The sequence below is a fragment of the Cetorhinus maximus genome, chromosome 8 (assembly GCF_964194155.1).
Source record: "Cetorhinus maximus chromosome 8, sCetMax3.hap1.1, whole genome shotgun sequence".
Lineage (NCBI taxonomy): Eukaryota > Metazoa > Chordata > Chondrichthyes > Lamniformes > Cetorhinidae > Cetorhinus > Cetorhinus maximus.
Window position 1 is genome coordinate 12,638,905 of NC_135886.1, and position 13,477 is coordinate 12,652,381.

Consider the following 13,477-nt stretch of genomic DNA (forward strand, 5'->3'; position numbering starts at 1 on the left):
TGTGAGAGACAGTGTTCATATCCCAGCCCTTGTATCTTAGTGACTGAGTGAGAGGGTCAGTGATTATATCCCAGTCTTTGTATCTAGTAACTGTGTGAGAGATAGTGACCATATCCCAGTCCTTGTATCCAGTGACTGTGTGAGAGAGACAGTGATTATATCTCAGTCCTTGTATCTAGTGACTGTGTGAGATACAGTGATTATATCCCAGTCCTTGTATCTAGTGACTATGTGAGAGACAGTGATTATATCTCAGTCCTTGTATCTAGTGACTGTGTGAGATACAGTGATTATATCCCAGTCCTTGCATCTAGTGACCATGTGAGAGACAGTGATAATATCCCAGTCCTTGTATCTAGTGACTGTGTGAGGGAGACAGTGATCATACCCCAGTCCATGTATCTCGTGACTGTGTGAGAGACAGTGATCACATCCCAGTCCTTGCATCTAGTGACTGTGTGAGACAGACAGTGATCATAGCCCAGTTCATGTATCTAGTGACTGTGTGAGAGAGACAGTGATCATATCCCAGTCCATGTAATAGTGACACTGTGAGGGAGACAGTGATCATATCCCAGTCCATGTATCTAGAGACACTGTGAGAGAGACAGTGATCATATCCCAGTCCATGTATCTAGTGACACTGTGAGAGAGACAGTGATCATATCCCAGTCCATGTATCTAGTGACTGTGTGAGAGAGAGTGATCATATTCCAGTCCATGTATCTAGTGACACTGTGAGAGAGACAGTGATCATATCCCAGTCCATGTATCTAGTGACACTGTGAGAGAGACAGTGATCATATCCCAGTCCATGTATCTAGTGACTGTGTGAGAGAGACAGTGATCATATCCCAGTCCATGTATCTAGTGACACTGTGAGAGAGACAGTGATCATATCCCAGTTCATGTATCTAGTGACTGTGTGAGAAGAACAGTGATCATATCCCAGTTCATGTATCTAAGTGACTGCGTGAAAGAGACAGTGATCATATCCCAGTCCATGTATCTAGTGACTGTGTGAGAGAGACAGTGATCATATCCCAGTTCATGTATCTAGTGACTGTGTGAGAGAGACGGTGATCATATCCCAGTCCATGTATCTAGTGACTGTGTGAGAGAGACAGTGATTATATCCCAGTTCATGTATCTAGTGACACTGAGAGAGAGACAGTGATCAAATCCCAGTCCATGTATCTAGTGACACTGTGAGAGAGACAGTGATCATATCCCAGTTCATGTCTCAAGTGACACTGTGAGAGAGACGGTGATCGTATCCCAGTTCATGTATCTAGTGACTGTGTGAGAGAGACAGTGATTATATCCGAGTTCATGCATCCAGTGACTGTGAGAGAGACAGTGATCATATCCCAGTCCATGTATCTAGTGACTGTGAGAGAGAAAGTGATCATAACCCAGTCCATGTATCTAGTGACTGTGAGAGAGACAGTGATCATATCCCAGTCCATGTATCTAGTGACTGTGTGAGAGAGACAGTGATCATATCCCAGTCCATGTAGCTAGTGACTGTGTGAGAGAGACAGTGATCATATCCCAGTCCATATATCTAGTGACTGTGTGAGAGAGACAGTGATCATATCCCAGTCCACGTATCTAGTGACTGTGTGAGAGAGACAGTGATCAAATCCCAGTCCATGTATCCAGTGACACTGTGAGAGAGACAGTGATCATATCCCATTCCATGTATCTAGTGACACTGAGAGAGAGACAGTGATCAAATCCCAGTCCATGTATCTAGTGACACTGTGAGAGAGACAGTGATCATATCCCAGTTCATGTATCTAGTGACACTGTGAGAGAGACAGTGATCGTATCCCAGTTCATGTATCTAGTGACTGTGTGAGAGAGATAGTGATTGTATCCCAGTTCATGCATCTAGTGACTGTGAGAGAGACAGTGATCATATCCCAGTCCATGTATCTAGTGACTGTGAGAGAGACAGTAATCATAACCCAGTTCATGTATCTAGTAACTGTGTGAGAGAGACAGTGATCATATCCCAGTCCATGTATCTAGTGACTGTGTGAGAGAGACAGTGATCATATCCCAGTCCATGTATCTAGTGACACTGTGAGAGAGACAGTGATCATATCCCAGTCCATGAATCTAGTGACACTAGGAGAGAGACAGTGATCATATCCCAGTCCATGTATCTAGTGACACTGTGAGAGAGACAGTGATCATATCCCAGCCCATGTATCTAGTGACTGTGTGAGAGAGACAGTGATAATATCCCAGTCCATGTATCTAGAGACACTGTGAGAGAGACAGTGATCATTTCCCAGTCCATGTATCTAGTGACACTGTGAGAGAGACAGTGATCATATCCCAGTCCATGTATCTAGTGACACTGTGAGAGAGACAGTGATCATATCCCAGTCCATGTATCTAGTGACACTGTGAGAGAGACAGTGATCATATCCCAGTCCATGTATCTAGTGACTGTGTGAGAGACAGTGATCACATCCCAGTCCATGTATCTAGTGACACTGTGAGAAAGACAGTGATCATATCCCAGTTCATGTATCCAGTGACTGTGTGAGAAGAACAGTGATCATATCCCAGTTCATGTATCTAAGTGACTGCGTGAAAGAGAGAGTGATCATATCCCAGTCCATGTATCTAGTGACTGTGTGAGAGAGACAGTGATCATATCCCAGTTCATGTATCTAGTGACTGTGTGAGAGAGACAGTGATCATATCCCAGTCCATGTATCTAGTGACTGTGTGAGAGAGACAGTGATTATATCGCAGTTCATGAATCTAGTGACACTGAGAGAGAGACAGTGATCAAATCCCAGTCCATGTATCTAGTGACACTGTGAGAGAGACAGTGATCATATCCCAGTTCATGTATCAAGTGACACTGTGAGAGAGACAGTGATCGTATCCCAGTTCATGTATCTAGTGACTGTGTGAGAGAGACAGTGATTATATCCCAGTCCATGTATCTAGTGACTGTGAGAGAGACAGTGATCAAATCCCAGTCCATGTATCTAGTGACACTGTGAGAGAGACAGTGATCATATCCCAGTTCATGTATCAAGTGACACTGTGAGAGAGACGGTGATCGTATCCCAGTTCATGTATCTAGTGACTGTGTGAGAGAGACAGTGATTATATCCCAGTCCATGTATCTAGTGACTGTGAGAGAGACAGTGATCATAACCCAGTCCATGTATCTAGTGACTGTGAGAGAGACAGTGATCATATCCCAGTCCATGTATCTAGTGACTGTGTGAGAGAGACAGTGATCATATCCCAGTCCATGTATCTAGTGACTGTGTGAGAGAGACAGTGATCATATCCCAGTCCATATATCTAGTGACTGTGTGAGAGAGACAGTGATCATATCCCAGTCCACGTATCTAGTGACTGTGTGAGAGAGACAGTGATCAAATCCCAGTCCATGTATCCAGTGACACTGTGAGAGAGACAGTGATCATATCCCAGTCCATGTATCTAGTGACACTGAGAGAGAGACAGTGATCAAATCCCAGTCCATGTATCTAGTGACACTGTGAGAGAGACAGTGATCATATCCCAGTTCATGTATCTAGTGACACTGTGAGAGAGACAGTGATCGTATCCCAGTTCATGTATCTAGTGACTGTGTGAGAGAGAAAGTGATTATATCCCAGTTCATGCATCTAGTGACTGTGAGAGAGACAGTGATCATATCCCAGTCCATGTATCTAGTGACTGTGAGAGAGACAGTGATCATAACCCAGTTCATGTATCTAGTGACTGTGTGAGAGAGACAGTGATCATATCCCAGTCCATGTATCTAGTGACTGTGTGAGAGAGACAGTGATCATATCCCAGTCCATGTATCTAGTGACTGTGTGACAGAGACAGTGATCATATCCCAGTCCATGTATCTAGTGACTGTGTGAGAGACAGTGATCATATCCCAGTCCATGTATCTAGTGACTGTGTGAGAGAGACAGTGATCATATCCCAGTCCATGTATCTCGTGACTGTGTGAGAGAGACAGTGATCATATCCCAGTCCATGTATCTAGTGACTGTGTGAGAGACAGTGATCATATCCCAGTTCATGCATCTAGTGACTGTGTGAGAGAGACAGTGATCATATCCCAGTCCATGTATCTAGTGACTGTGTGAGAGAGACAGTGATCATATCCCAGTCCATATATCTAGTGACTGTGTGAGAGAGACAGTGATCATATCCCAGTCCACGTATCTAGTGACTGTGTGAGAGAGACAGTGATCATATCCCAGTCCATGTATCCAGTGACACTGTGAGAGAGACAGTGATCATATCCCAGTCCATGTATCTAGTGACACTGTGAGAGAGACAGTGATCATATCCCAGTCCATGTATCTAGTGACTGTGTGAGAGAGACAGTGATCATATCCCAGTCCATGTATCTAGTGACTGTGTGAGAGAGACAGTGATCATATCCCAGTCCATGTATCTAGTGACTGTGTGAGAGACAGTGATCATATCCCAGTCCATGTATCTAGTGACTGTGTGAGAGAGACAGTGATCATATCCCAGTCCATGTATCTAGTGACTGTGTGAGAGAGACAGTGATCATATCCCAGTCCATGTATCTAGTGACTGTGTGAGAGACAGTGATCATATCCCAGTTCATGCATCTAGTGACTGTGTGAGAGAGACAGTGATCATATCCCAGTCCATGTATCTAGTGACTGTGTGACAGAGACAGTGATCATATCCCAGTCCATGTATCTCGTGACTGTGTGAGAGAGACAGTGATCATATCCCAGTCCATGTATCTCGTGACTGTGTGAGAGAGACAGTGATCATATCCCAGTCCATGTATCTAGTGACTGTGTGAGAGAGACAGTGATCATACCCCAGTCCATGTATCTCGTGACTGTGTGAGAGACAGTGATCACATCCCAGTCCTTGCATCTAGTGACTGTGTGAGACAGACAGTGATCATAGCCCAGTTCATGTATCTAGTGACTGTGTGAGAGAGACAGTGATCATATCCCAGTCCATGTAATAGTGACACTGTGAGGGAGACAGTGATCATATCCCAGTCCATGTATCTAGAGACACTGTGAGAGAGACAGTGATCATATCCCAGTCCATGTATCTAGTGACACTGTGAGAGAGACAGTGATCATATCCCAGTCCATGTATCTAGTGACTGTGTGAGAGAGAGTGATCATATTCCAGTCCATGTATCTAGTGACACTGTGAGAGAGACAGTGATCATATCCCAGTCCATGTATCTAGTGACTGTGTGAGAGAGACAGTGATCATATCCCAGTCCATGTATCTAGTGACTGTGTGAGAGAGACAGTGATCATATCCCAGTCCATGTATCTAGTGACACTGTGAGAGAGACAGTGATCATATCCCAGTTCATGTATCTAGTGACTGTGTGAGAAGAACAGTGATCATATCCCAGTTCATGTATCTAAGTGACTGCGTGAAAGAGACAGTGATCATATCCCAGTCCATGTATCTAGTGACTGTGTGAGAGAGACAGTGATCATATCCCAGTTCATGTATCTAGTGACTGTGTGAGAGAGACGGTGATCATATCCCAGTCCATGTATCTAGTGACTGTGTGAGAGAGACAGTGATTATATCCCAGTTCATGTATCTAGTGACACTGAGAGAGAGACAGTGATCAAATCCCAGTCCATGTATCTAGTGACACTGTGAGAGAGACAGTGATCATATCCCAGTTCATGTCTCAAGTGACACTGTGAGAGAGACGGTGATCGTATCCCAGTTCATGTATCTAGTGACTGTGTGAGAGAGACAGTGATTATATCCGAGTTCATGCATCCAGTGACTGTGAGAGAGACAGTGATCATATCCCAGTCCATGTATCTAGTGACTGTGAGAGAGAAAGTGATCATAACCCAGTCCATGTATCTAGTGACTGTGAGAGAGACAGTGATCATATCCCAGTCCATGTATCTAGTGACTGTGTGAGAGAGACAGTGATCATATCCCAGTCCATGTAGCTAGTGACTGTGTGAGAGAGACAGTGATCATATCCCAGTCCATATATCTAGTGACTGTGTGAGAGAGACAGTGATCATATCCCAGTCCACGTATCTAGTGACTGTGTGAGAGAGACAGTGATCAAATCCCAGTCCATGTATCCAGTGACACTGTGAGAGAGACAGTGATCATATCCCATTCCATGTATCTAGTGACACTGAGAGAGAGACAGTGATCAAATCCCAGTCCATGTATCTAGTGACACTGTGAGAGAGACAGTGATCATATCCCAGTTCATGTATCTAGTGACACTGTGAGAGAGACAGTGATCGTATCCCAGTTCATGTATCTAGTGACTGTGTGAGAGAGATAGTGATTGTATCCCAGTTCATGCATCTAGTGACTGTGAGAGAGACAGTGATCATATCCCAGTCCATGTATCTAGTGACTGTGAGAGAGACAGTAATCATAACCCAGTTCATGTATCTAGTAACTGTGTGAGAGAGACAGTGATCATATCCCAGTCCATGTATCTAGTGACTGTGTGAGAGAGACAGTGATCATATCCCAGTCCATGTATCTAGTGACTGTGAGAGAGACAGTGATCATATCCCAGTCCATGTATCTAGTGACTGTGTGAGAGAGACAGTGATCATATCCCAGTCCATGTATCTAGTGACTGTGTGAGAGAGACAGTGATCATATCCCAGTCCATATATCTAGTGACTGTGTGAGAGAGACAGTGATCATATCCCAGTCCACGTATCTAGTGACTGTGTGAGAGAGACAGTGATCAAATCCCAGTCCATGTATCCAGTGACACTGTGAGAGAGACAGTGATCATATCCCAGTCCATGTATCTAGTGACACTGAGAGAGAGACAGTGATCAAATCCCAGTCCATGTATCTAGTGACACTGTGAGAGAGACAGTGATCATATCCCAGTTCATGTATCTAGTGACACTGTGAGAGAGACAGTGATCGTATCCCAGTTCATGTATCTAGTGACTGTGTGAGAGAGAAAGTGATTATATCCCAGTTCATGCATCTAGTGACTGTGAGAGAGACAGTGATCATATCCCAGTCCATGTATCTAGTGACTGTGAGAGAGACAGTGATCATAACCCAGTTCATGTATCTAGTGACTGTGTGAGAGAGACAGTGATCATATCCCAGTCCATGTATCTAGTGACTGTGTGAGAGAGACAGTGATCATATCCCAGTCCATGTATCTAGTGACTGTGTGACAGAGACAGTGATCATATCCCAGTCCATGTATCTAGTGACTGTGTGAGAGACAGTGATCATATCCCAGTCCATGTATCTAGTGACTGTGTGAGAGAGACAGTGATCATATCCCAGTCCATGTATCTCGTGACTGTGTGAGAGAGACAGTGATCATATCCCAGTCCATGTATCTAGTGACTGTGTGAGAGACAGTGATCATATCCCAGTTCATGCATCTAGTGACTGTGTGAGAGAGACAGTGATCATATCCCAGTCCATGTATCTAGTGACTGTGTGAGAGAGACAGTGATCATATCCCAGTGCATATATCTAGTGACTGTGTGAGAGAGACAGTGATCATATCCCAGTCCACGTATCTAGTGACTGTGTGAGAGAGACAGTGATCATATCCCAGTCCATGTATCCAGTGACACTGTGAGAGAGACAGTGATCATATCCCAGTCCATGTATCTAGTGACACTGTGAGAGAGACAGTGATCATATCCCAGTCCATGTATCTAGTGACTGTGTGAGAGAGACAGTGATCATATCCCAGTCCATGTATCTAGTGACTGTGTGAGAGAGACAGTGATCATATCCCAGTCCATGTATCTAGTGACTGTGTGAGAGACAGTGATCATATCCCAGTCCATGTATCTAGTGACTGTGTGAGAGAGACAGTGATCATATCCCAGTCCATGTATCTAGTGACTGTGTGAGAGAGACAGTGATCATATCCCAGTCCATGTATCTAGTGACTGTGTGAGAGACAGTGATCATATCCCAGTTCATGCATCTAGTGACTGTGTGAGAGAGACAGTGATCATATCCCAGTCCATGTATCTAGTGACTGTGTGAGAGAGACAGTGATCATATCCCAGTCCATGTATCTCGTGACTGTGTGAGAGAGACAGTGATCATATCCCAGTCCATGTATCTCGTGACTGTGTGAGAGAGACAGTGATTATATCGCAGTTCATGAATCTAGTGACACTGAGAGAGAGACAGTGATCAAATCCCAGTCCATGTATCTAGTGACACTGTGAGAGAGACAGTGATCATATCCCAGTTCATGTATCAAGTGACACTGTGAGAGAGACAGTGATCGTATCCCAGTTCATGTATCTAGTGACTGTGTGAGAGAGACAGTGATTATATCCCAGTCCATGTATCTAGTGACTGTGAGAGAGACAGTGATCAAATCCCAGTCCATGTATCTAGTGACACTGTGAGAGAGACAGTGATCATATCCCAGTTCATGTATCAAGTGACACTGTGAGAGAGACGGTGATCGTATCCCAGTTCATGTATCTAGTGACTGTGTGAGAGAGACAGTGATTATATCCCAGTCCATGTATCTAGTGACTGTGAGAGAGACAGTGATCATAACCCAGTCCATGTATCTAGTGACTGTGAGAGAGACAGTGATCATATCCCAGTCCATGTATCTAGTGACTGTGTGAGAGAGACAGTGATCATATCCCAGTCCATGTATCTAGTGACTGTGTGAGAGAGACAGTGATCATATCCCAGTCCATATATCTAGTGACTGTGTGAGAGAGACAGTGATCATATCCCAGTCCACGTATCTAGTGACTGTGTGAGAGAGACAGTGATCAAATCCCAGTCCATGTATCCAGTGACACTGTGAGAGAGACAGTGATCATATCCCAGTCCATGTATCTAGTGACACTGAGAGAGAGACAGTGATCAAATCCCAGTCCATGTATCTAGTGACACTGTGAGAGAGACAGTGATCATATCCCAGTTCATGTATCTAGTGACACTGTGAGAGAGACAGTGATCGTATCCCAGTTCATGTATCTAGTGACTGTGTGAGAGAGAAAGTGATTATATCCCAGTTCATGCATCTAGTGACTGTGAGAGAGACAGTGATCATATCCCAGTCCATGTATATAGTGACTGTGAGAGAGACAGTGATCATAACCCAGTTCATGTATCTAGTGACTGTGTGAGAGAGACAGTGATCATATCCCAGTCCATGTATCTAGTGACTGTGTGAGAGAGACAGTGATCATATCCCAGTCCATGTATCTAGTGACTGTGTGACAGAGACAGTGATCATATCCCAGTCCATGTATCTAGTGACTGTGTGAGAGACAGTGATCATATCCCAGTCCATGTATCTAGTGACTGTGTGAGAGAGACAGTGATCATATCCCAGTCCATGTATCTCGTGACTGTGTGAGAGAGACAGTGATCATATCCCAGTCCATGTATCTAGTGACTGTGTGAGAGACAGTGATCATATCCCAGTTCATGCATCTAGTGACTGTGTGAGAGAGACAGTGATCATATCCCAGTCCATGTATCTAGTGACTGTGTGAGAGAGACAGTGATCATATCCCAGTCCATATATCTAGTGACTGTGTGAGAGAGACAGTGATCATATCCCAGTCCACGTATCTAGTGACTGTGTGAGAGAGACAGTGATCATATCCCAGTCCATGTATCCAGTGACACTGTGAGAGAGACAGTGATCATATCCCAGTCCATGTATCTAGTGACACTGTGAGAGAGACAGTGATCATATCCCAGTCCATGTATCTAGTGACTGTGTGAGAGAGACAGTGATCATATCCCAGTCCATGTATCTAGTGACTGTGTGAGAGAGACAGTGATCATATCCCAGTCCATGTATCTAGTGACTGTGTGAGAGACAGTGATCATATCCCAGTCCATGTATCTAGTGACTGTGTGAGAGAGACAGTGATCATATCCCAGTCCATGTATCTAGTGACTGTGTGAGAGAGACAGTGATCATATCCCAGTCCATGTATCTAGTGACTGTGTGAGAGACAGTGATCATATCCCAGTTCATGCATCTAGTGACTGTGTGAGAGAGACAGTGATCATATCCCAGTCCATGTATCTAGTGACTGTGTGAGAGAGACAGTGATCATATCCCAGTCCATGTATCTCGTGACTGTGTGAGAGAGACAGTGATCATATCCCAGTCCATGTATCTCGTGACTGTGTGAGAGAGACAGTGATCATATCCCAGTCCATGTATCTCGTGACTGTGTGAGAGAGACAGTGATCATATCCCAGTCCTTGTATCCCAGTGGTTGAGGGGTCCTGCTGACGTCACTGGGGCCGGGTAAGATGGCGGCCGGCGTGGTTTCCCCCGCCCCCTCGGGTCGGCGTTAAATCCAGCGCCTGCCTCTCCCTTCGCCTCATGGGGGTGAAACACCGGCGAAACCCGAAGCGTGAAGGGGGGTGGAAAGTCGCGGGAAGTCCTGCCCGTGAGCCCCAGCCGGGGCTGGGGGGAGGGATGCGGACGGGGGCGGCGAGGCGAGGCCAGGCCCCGGCCGGGGAATTGTCCACCGCCGCCGCCGCCGCCTACCTGCGCTTACCTGCGCTGAGGTTCTCGTGGAGTTTAAGCGGCGCCCGCAGGATGTAGAGGAGGCCGAGCACCAGGACGAACCATAGCGCCCACAGGTAGGTCCACGACCAACTGACACACCGCTTCAGCCGCTCGGCAAATCCCGCCGAGCCGCCGTCCGCCATGTTTATCCGGCCGGCCTGAGGTATTGTGGGATACAGGAGGAATTCTCCATCACACCAGGCGAGAGGGAGAGTGCACCATGTGCGGACTGACTCTGTCCGCCAGCCCTCCTTCCCTAACCCTGGCTACACAACTCCTTCACTCCCCTATCAACAAAAAAACAATACTTTTATTTATATATATATATATATATATATAGGAAAAACTTATATGCTGCAATTCCCCAGGGTCAGCATCTGGGGCAACGGACTGTCCACAAGGACAACAACTTTATTTTATTTGGCAATCGGAAATCCCTGATGCTGGAAATCTGAAATAAAAGCAAGAAAGGCTGGGATTTGTTCCCCCTTTTTTATGCCTGAAATGTGTGAAGGTTACGTCACAGTCCAAACTTGACGATGTCAAGCGCAGCACAAACAACAACAACAACAACATATGTTTATTAAGCGCCTGAAACATCCCAAGGCGCTTCACTGGAACTTTTTTGTGTCAAATAGAGGACCCATGGGAAAGTGAGCCCAGCTTAGGTGCCAATTTAGATTGAATGGCAATGCCCACTCCTGACTCTTGAGGCTGGTCCTTGAACTTGCCAATCTAATAAAATGTTTATCGCTTCTGCCTCCCCCCCCCCCCCCATCTTCTTGCAAGCCTTGTTCCACTTACAGTGGCAATGTTCCTGCCCAGTGCTCTGAATATGAAGGCTCTTCTACTCTCTGGTCTTATGTTATTGTCTAGAAGTGTTCTGACGTTCCATGAGCCCAGTGTCATCTGGTTCATTATCCTTTGAGTTTTCTTTTACGTTTCGATCACAGTGATTAGTGACCAGCCAGGAGGCGGTGGTGACCTCCCTAGTGTGGGGAGCGCAGGCTGAGGTTAGGGTTCCTTTTATTCGGCTTGGTCGGATTTGGGAGAGTGGCTCTGTCATCTTAAGAGGATACAAGGTCTGCCCTTATCTGTGGAGAATGACCATTACACTGAGGCAGCCTGTGTGCAAGGCAGGGTTAAGACCACCAGTAATTTCCTCAACCTGTCTCCGTTGCTACTTCCCCATTGCCACAGGGCTTGGTGGTCTGATATGTTGGTTGATGTTTGCTGACCAACTTGCACGTTGAGTATATTTAAATGGATGATGTTTATGATGAGCTGCTCCCACTTTCGTCCGAGGCAGCTAAAGCTGTACTGGCGCAAGGTGCGCTACAAGATCAGCAGCTGACTGGATGCAGGTTTTAACCTTGGAGTTGTCCTTCTGCTAGATCGCGATCCAGCCTGTTGGCACTGTATATTCTTCCACACTATCAGCCGACAAAGACTTTACTATTTGCCTCATAGCTGGCGGTTTAAAATCAGAATTTTCTTCTAGCTAGGCGGCCAACCAAGGCTGACTAGCCCCACATGCCCAGAGCCTCTGTTTTGAGGCGCCAAACTCTCGTCTTCACACCTCTGCTCGCAATTCTAAAGGGGGATCGGTACGTGTAGCCAGGCGCTAGGAGTTCGATTAAGAGAGGCTATTTGACAATTTGGGATATTTTGTGGGTGACTAGCATCTCAACTCTCTTCACCATACGGTTCCTTCCTGGTCCTTTGGCCCCACTGTACATATAATTACAGGTTATATTTACAATATACAAAATGCTAGAAATACTCAGGCAGCATCTTTTCAGGTCGAAGACCCTTTTGTCTTAATGTTGGAGGCTCTGTACTGTTACAGTAAGCAGCATTAAAAATCTGCCTCTCTCTGAAATCTAAGTCAAAGTTGTTCAAAGTCATGAATATATTTGACAGTAAATAAAGGGAAACTCTTGACACTGGCAGAAGAGTTGGTAATCAGAGGATACAGATTTATGATTGGCAAAAAAACCAAAGGTGAGGAATTTTTATTTTAATACAGCAAGTTATTGTGGTCCATGACATGGGCTGAATGGTGGTCTCAGATGCTATATCATTTCTATGATTCTAAGGTTCTTGCTGAAAAGGATAGCTTTTCCTGTTGTCAAGATCAGCACTTCTCCATTCACCACAGGTTATTTCTGTTCATTCCAGGTTGGGGTGTGGATTTAGAGAGATATAAATAGTGTTGCTTGATTTTTTTTTAGGGGAGGTTTGAGAACAAAATGAATGTCCCTAAAATAAGGGATGAAGTGGCAGGTGGAGTCCATGACAGAATATTGAGACATTGGTTCTAGGATTGTCTGAGGTAGTGGGATAGTTCAAGTTGTTACGATCTTGGTAGAGACCAGTAACCTATTTTAAAAGAAATTTGAAATCCCAGTTATTTGCTAAAAGAATTAAACCTCAAGATTCCATGGTTTGGAACAGCAGAATTTTTACCATACAAGAGTCAAACATAGCAAACACTAAATTCTATCTTAGATAACTTCCTAAACTCTAAAACCCAGAATCAAAATAAGTTAAATATGAATTGATAGGCAAATTGTGGTCAATTATAAACTATAAATTATACAGTAAAAGATAGATGCAACTAAGACAGATCTTCTGATGGGCTCAGCAGTCCACTCCGCATATACATCATCAATCTCAATCACAAAGCCCCTCAAAACGCTGTCTTCCTCACAAAGAATTTCAGCCCTTCTCCTTCTAGGATTTAACCTGATCCCCAGGCAACAATGGCGCACAAGCAACCCGAGTTCCATGGGCACAGTCTACACCAAAAAAATGGCACAGGTCTGCAGAACCTCCTCAACTTGGTCTGGATGGTTTTGATCCACCCATGTTATCTTCAGG

General features: G+C 45.0%; 2 protein-coding genes across 5 annotated transcripts in view; one reads left to right on the plus strand and one right to left on the minus strand.

Moving 5' to 3' along the window:
- The window catches only part of LOC144683435 (suppressor of tumorigenicity 7 protein homolog), a 153,937-nt gene extending 143,195 nt beyond the window's left edge, over positions 1–10,742 (minus strand). For all 4 annotated transcript variants that reach the window (XM_078546444.1, XM_078546440.1, XM_078546441.1 and 1 more), the window contains exon 1: positions 10,584–10,742. In XM_078546444.1, the coding sequence (XP_078402570.1) occupies positions 10,584–10,737 (154 nt within the window). In that variant the 5' untranslated portion in view covers positions 10,738–10,742. The remainder of the gene's footprint in view (positions 1–10,583) is intronic.
- Positions 10,311–13,477, plus strand: part of capza1b (capping actin protein of muscle Z-line subunit alpha 1b) — a 70,212-nt gene continuing 67,045 nt past the window's right edge. Inside the window, exon 1 of the mRNA XM_078546446.1 lies at positions 10,311–10,668. The gene's annotated coding sequence lies outside the window, so the exon portion shown is untranslated. The remainder of the gene's footprint in view (positions 10,669–13,477) is intronic.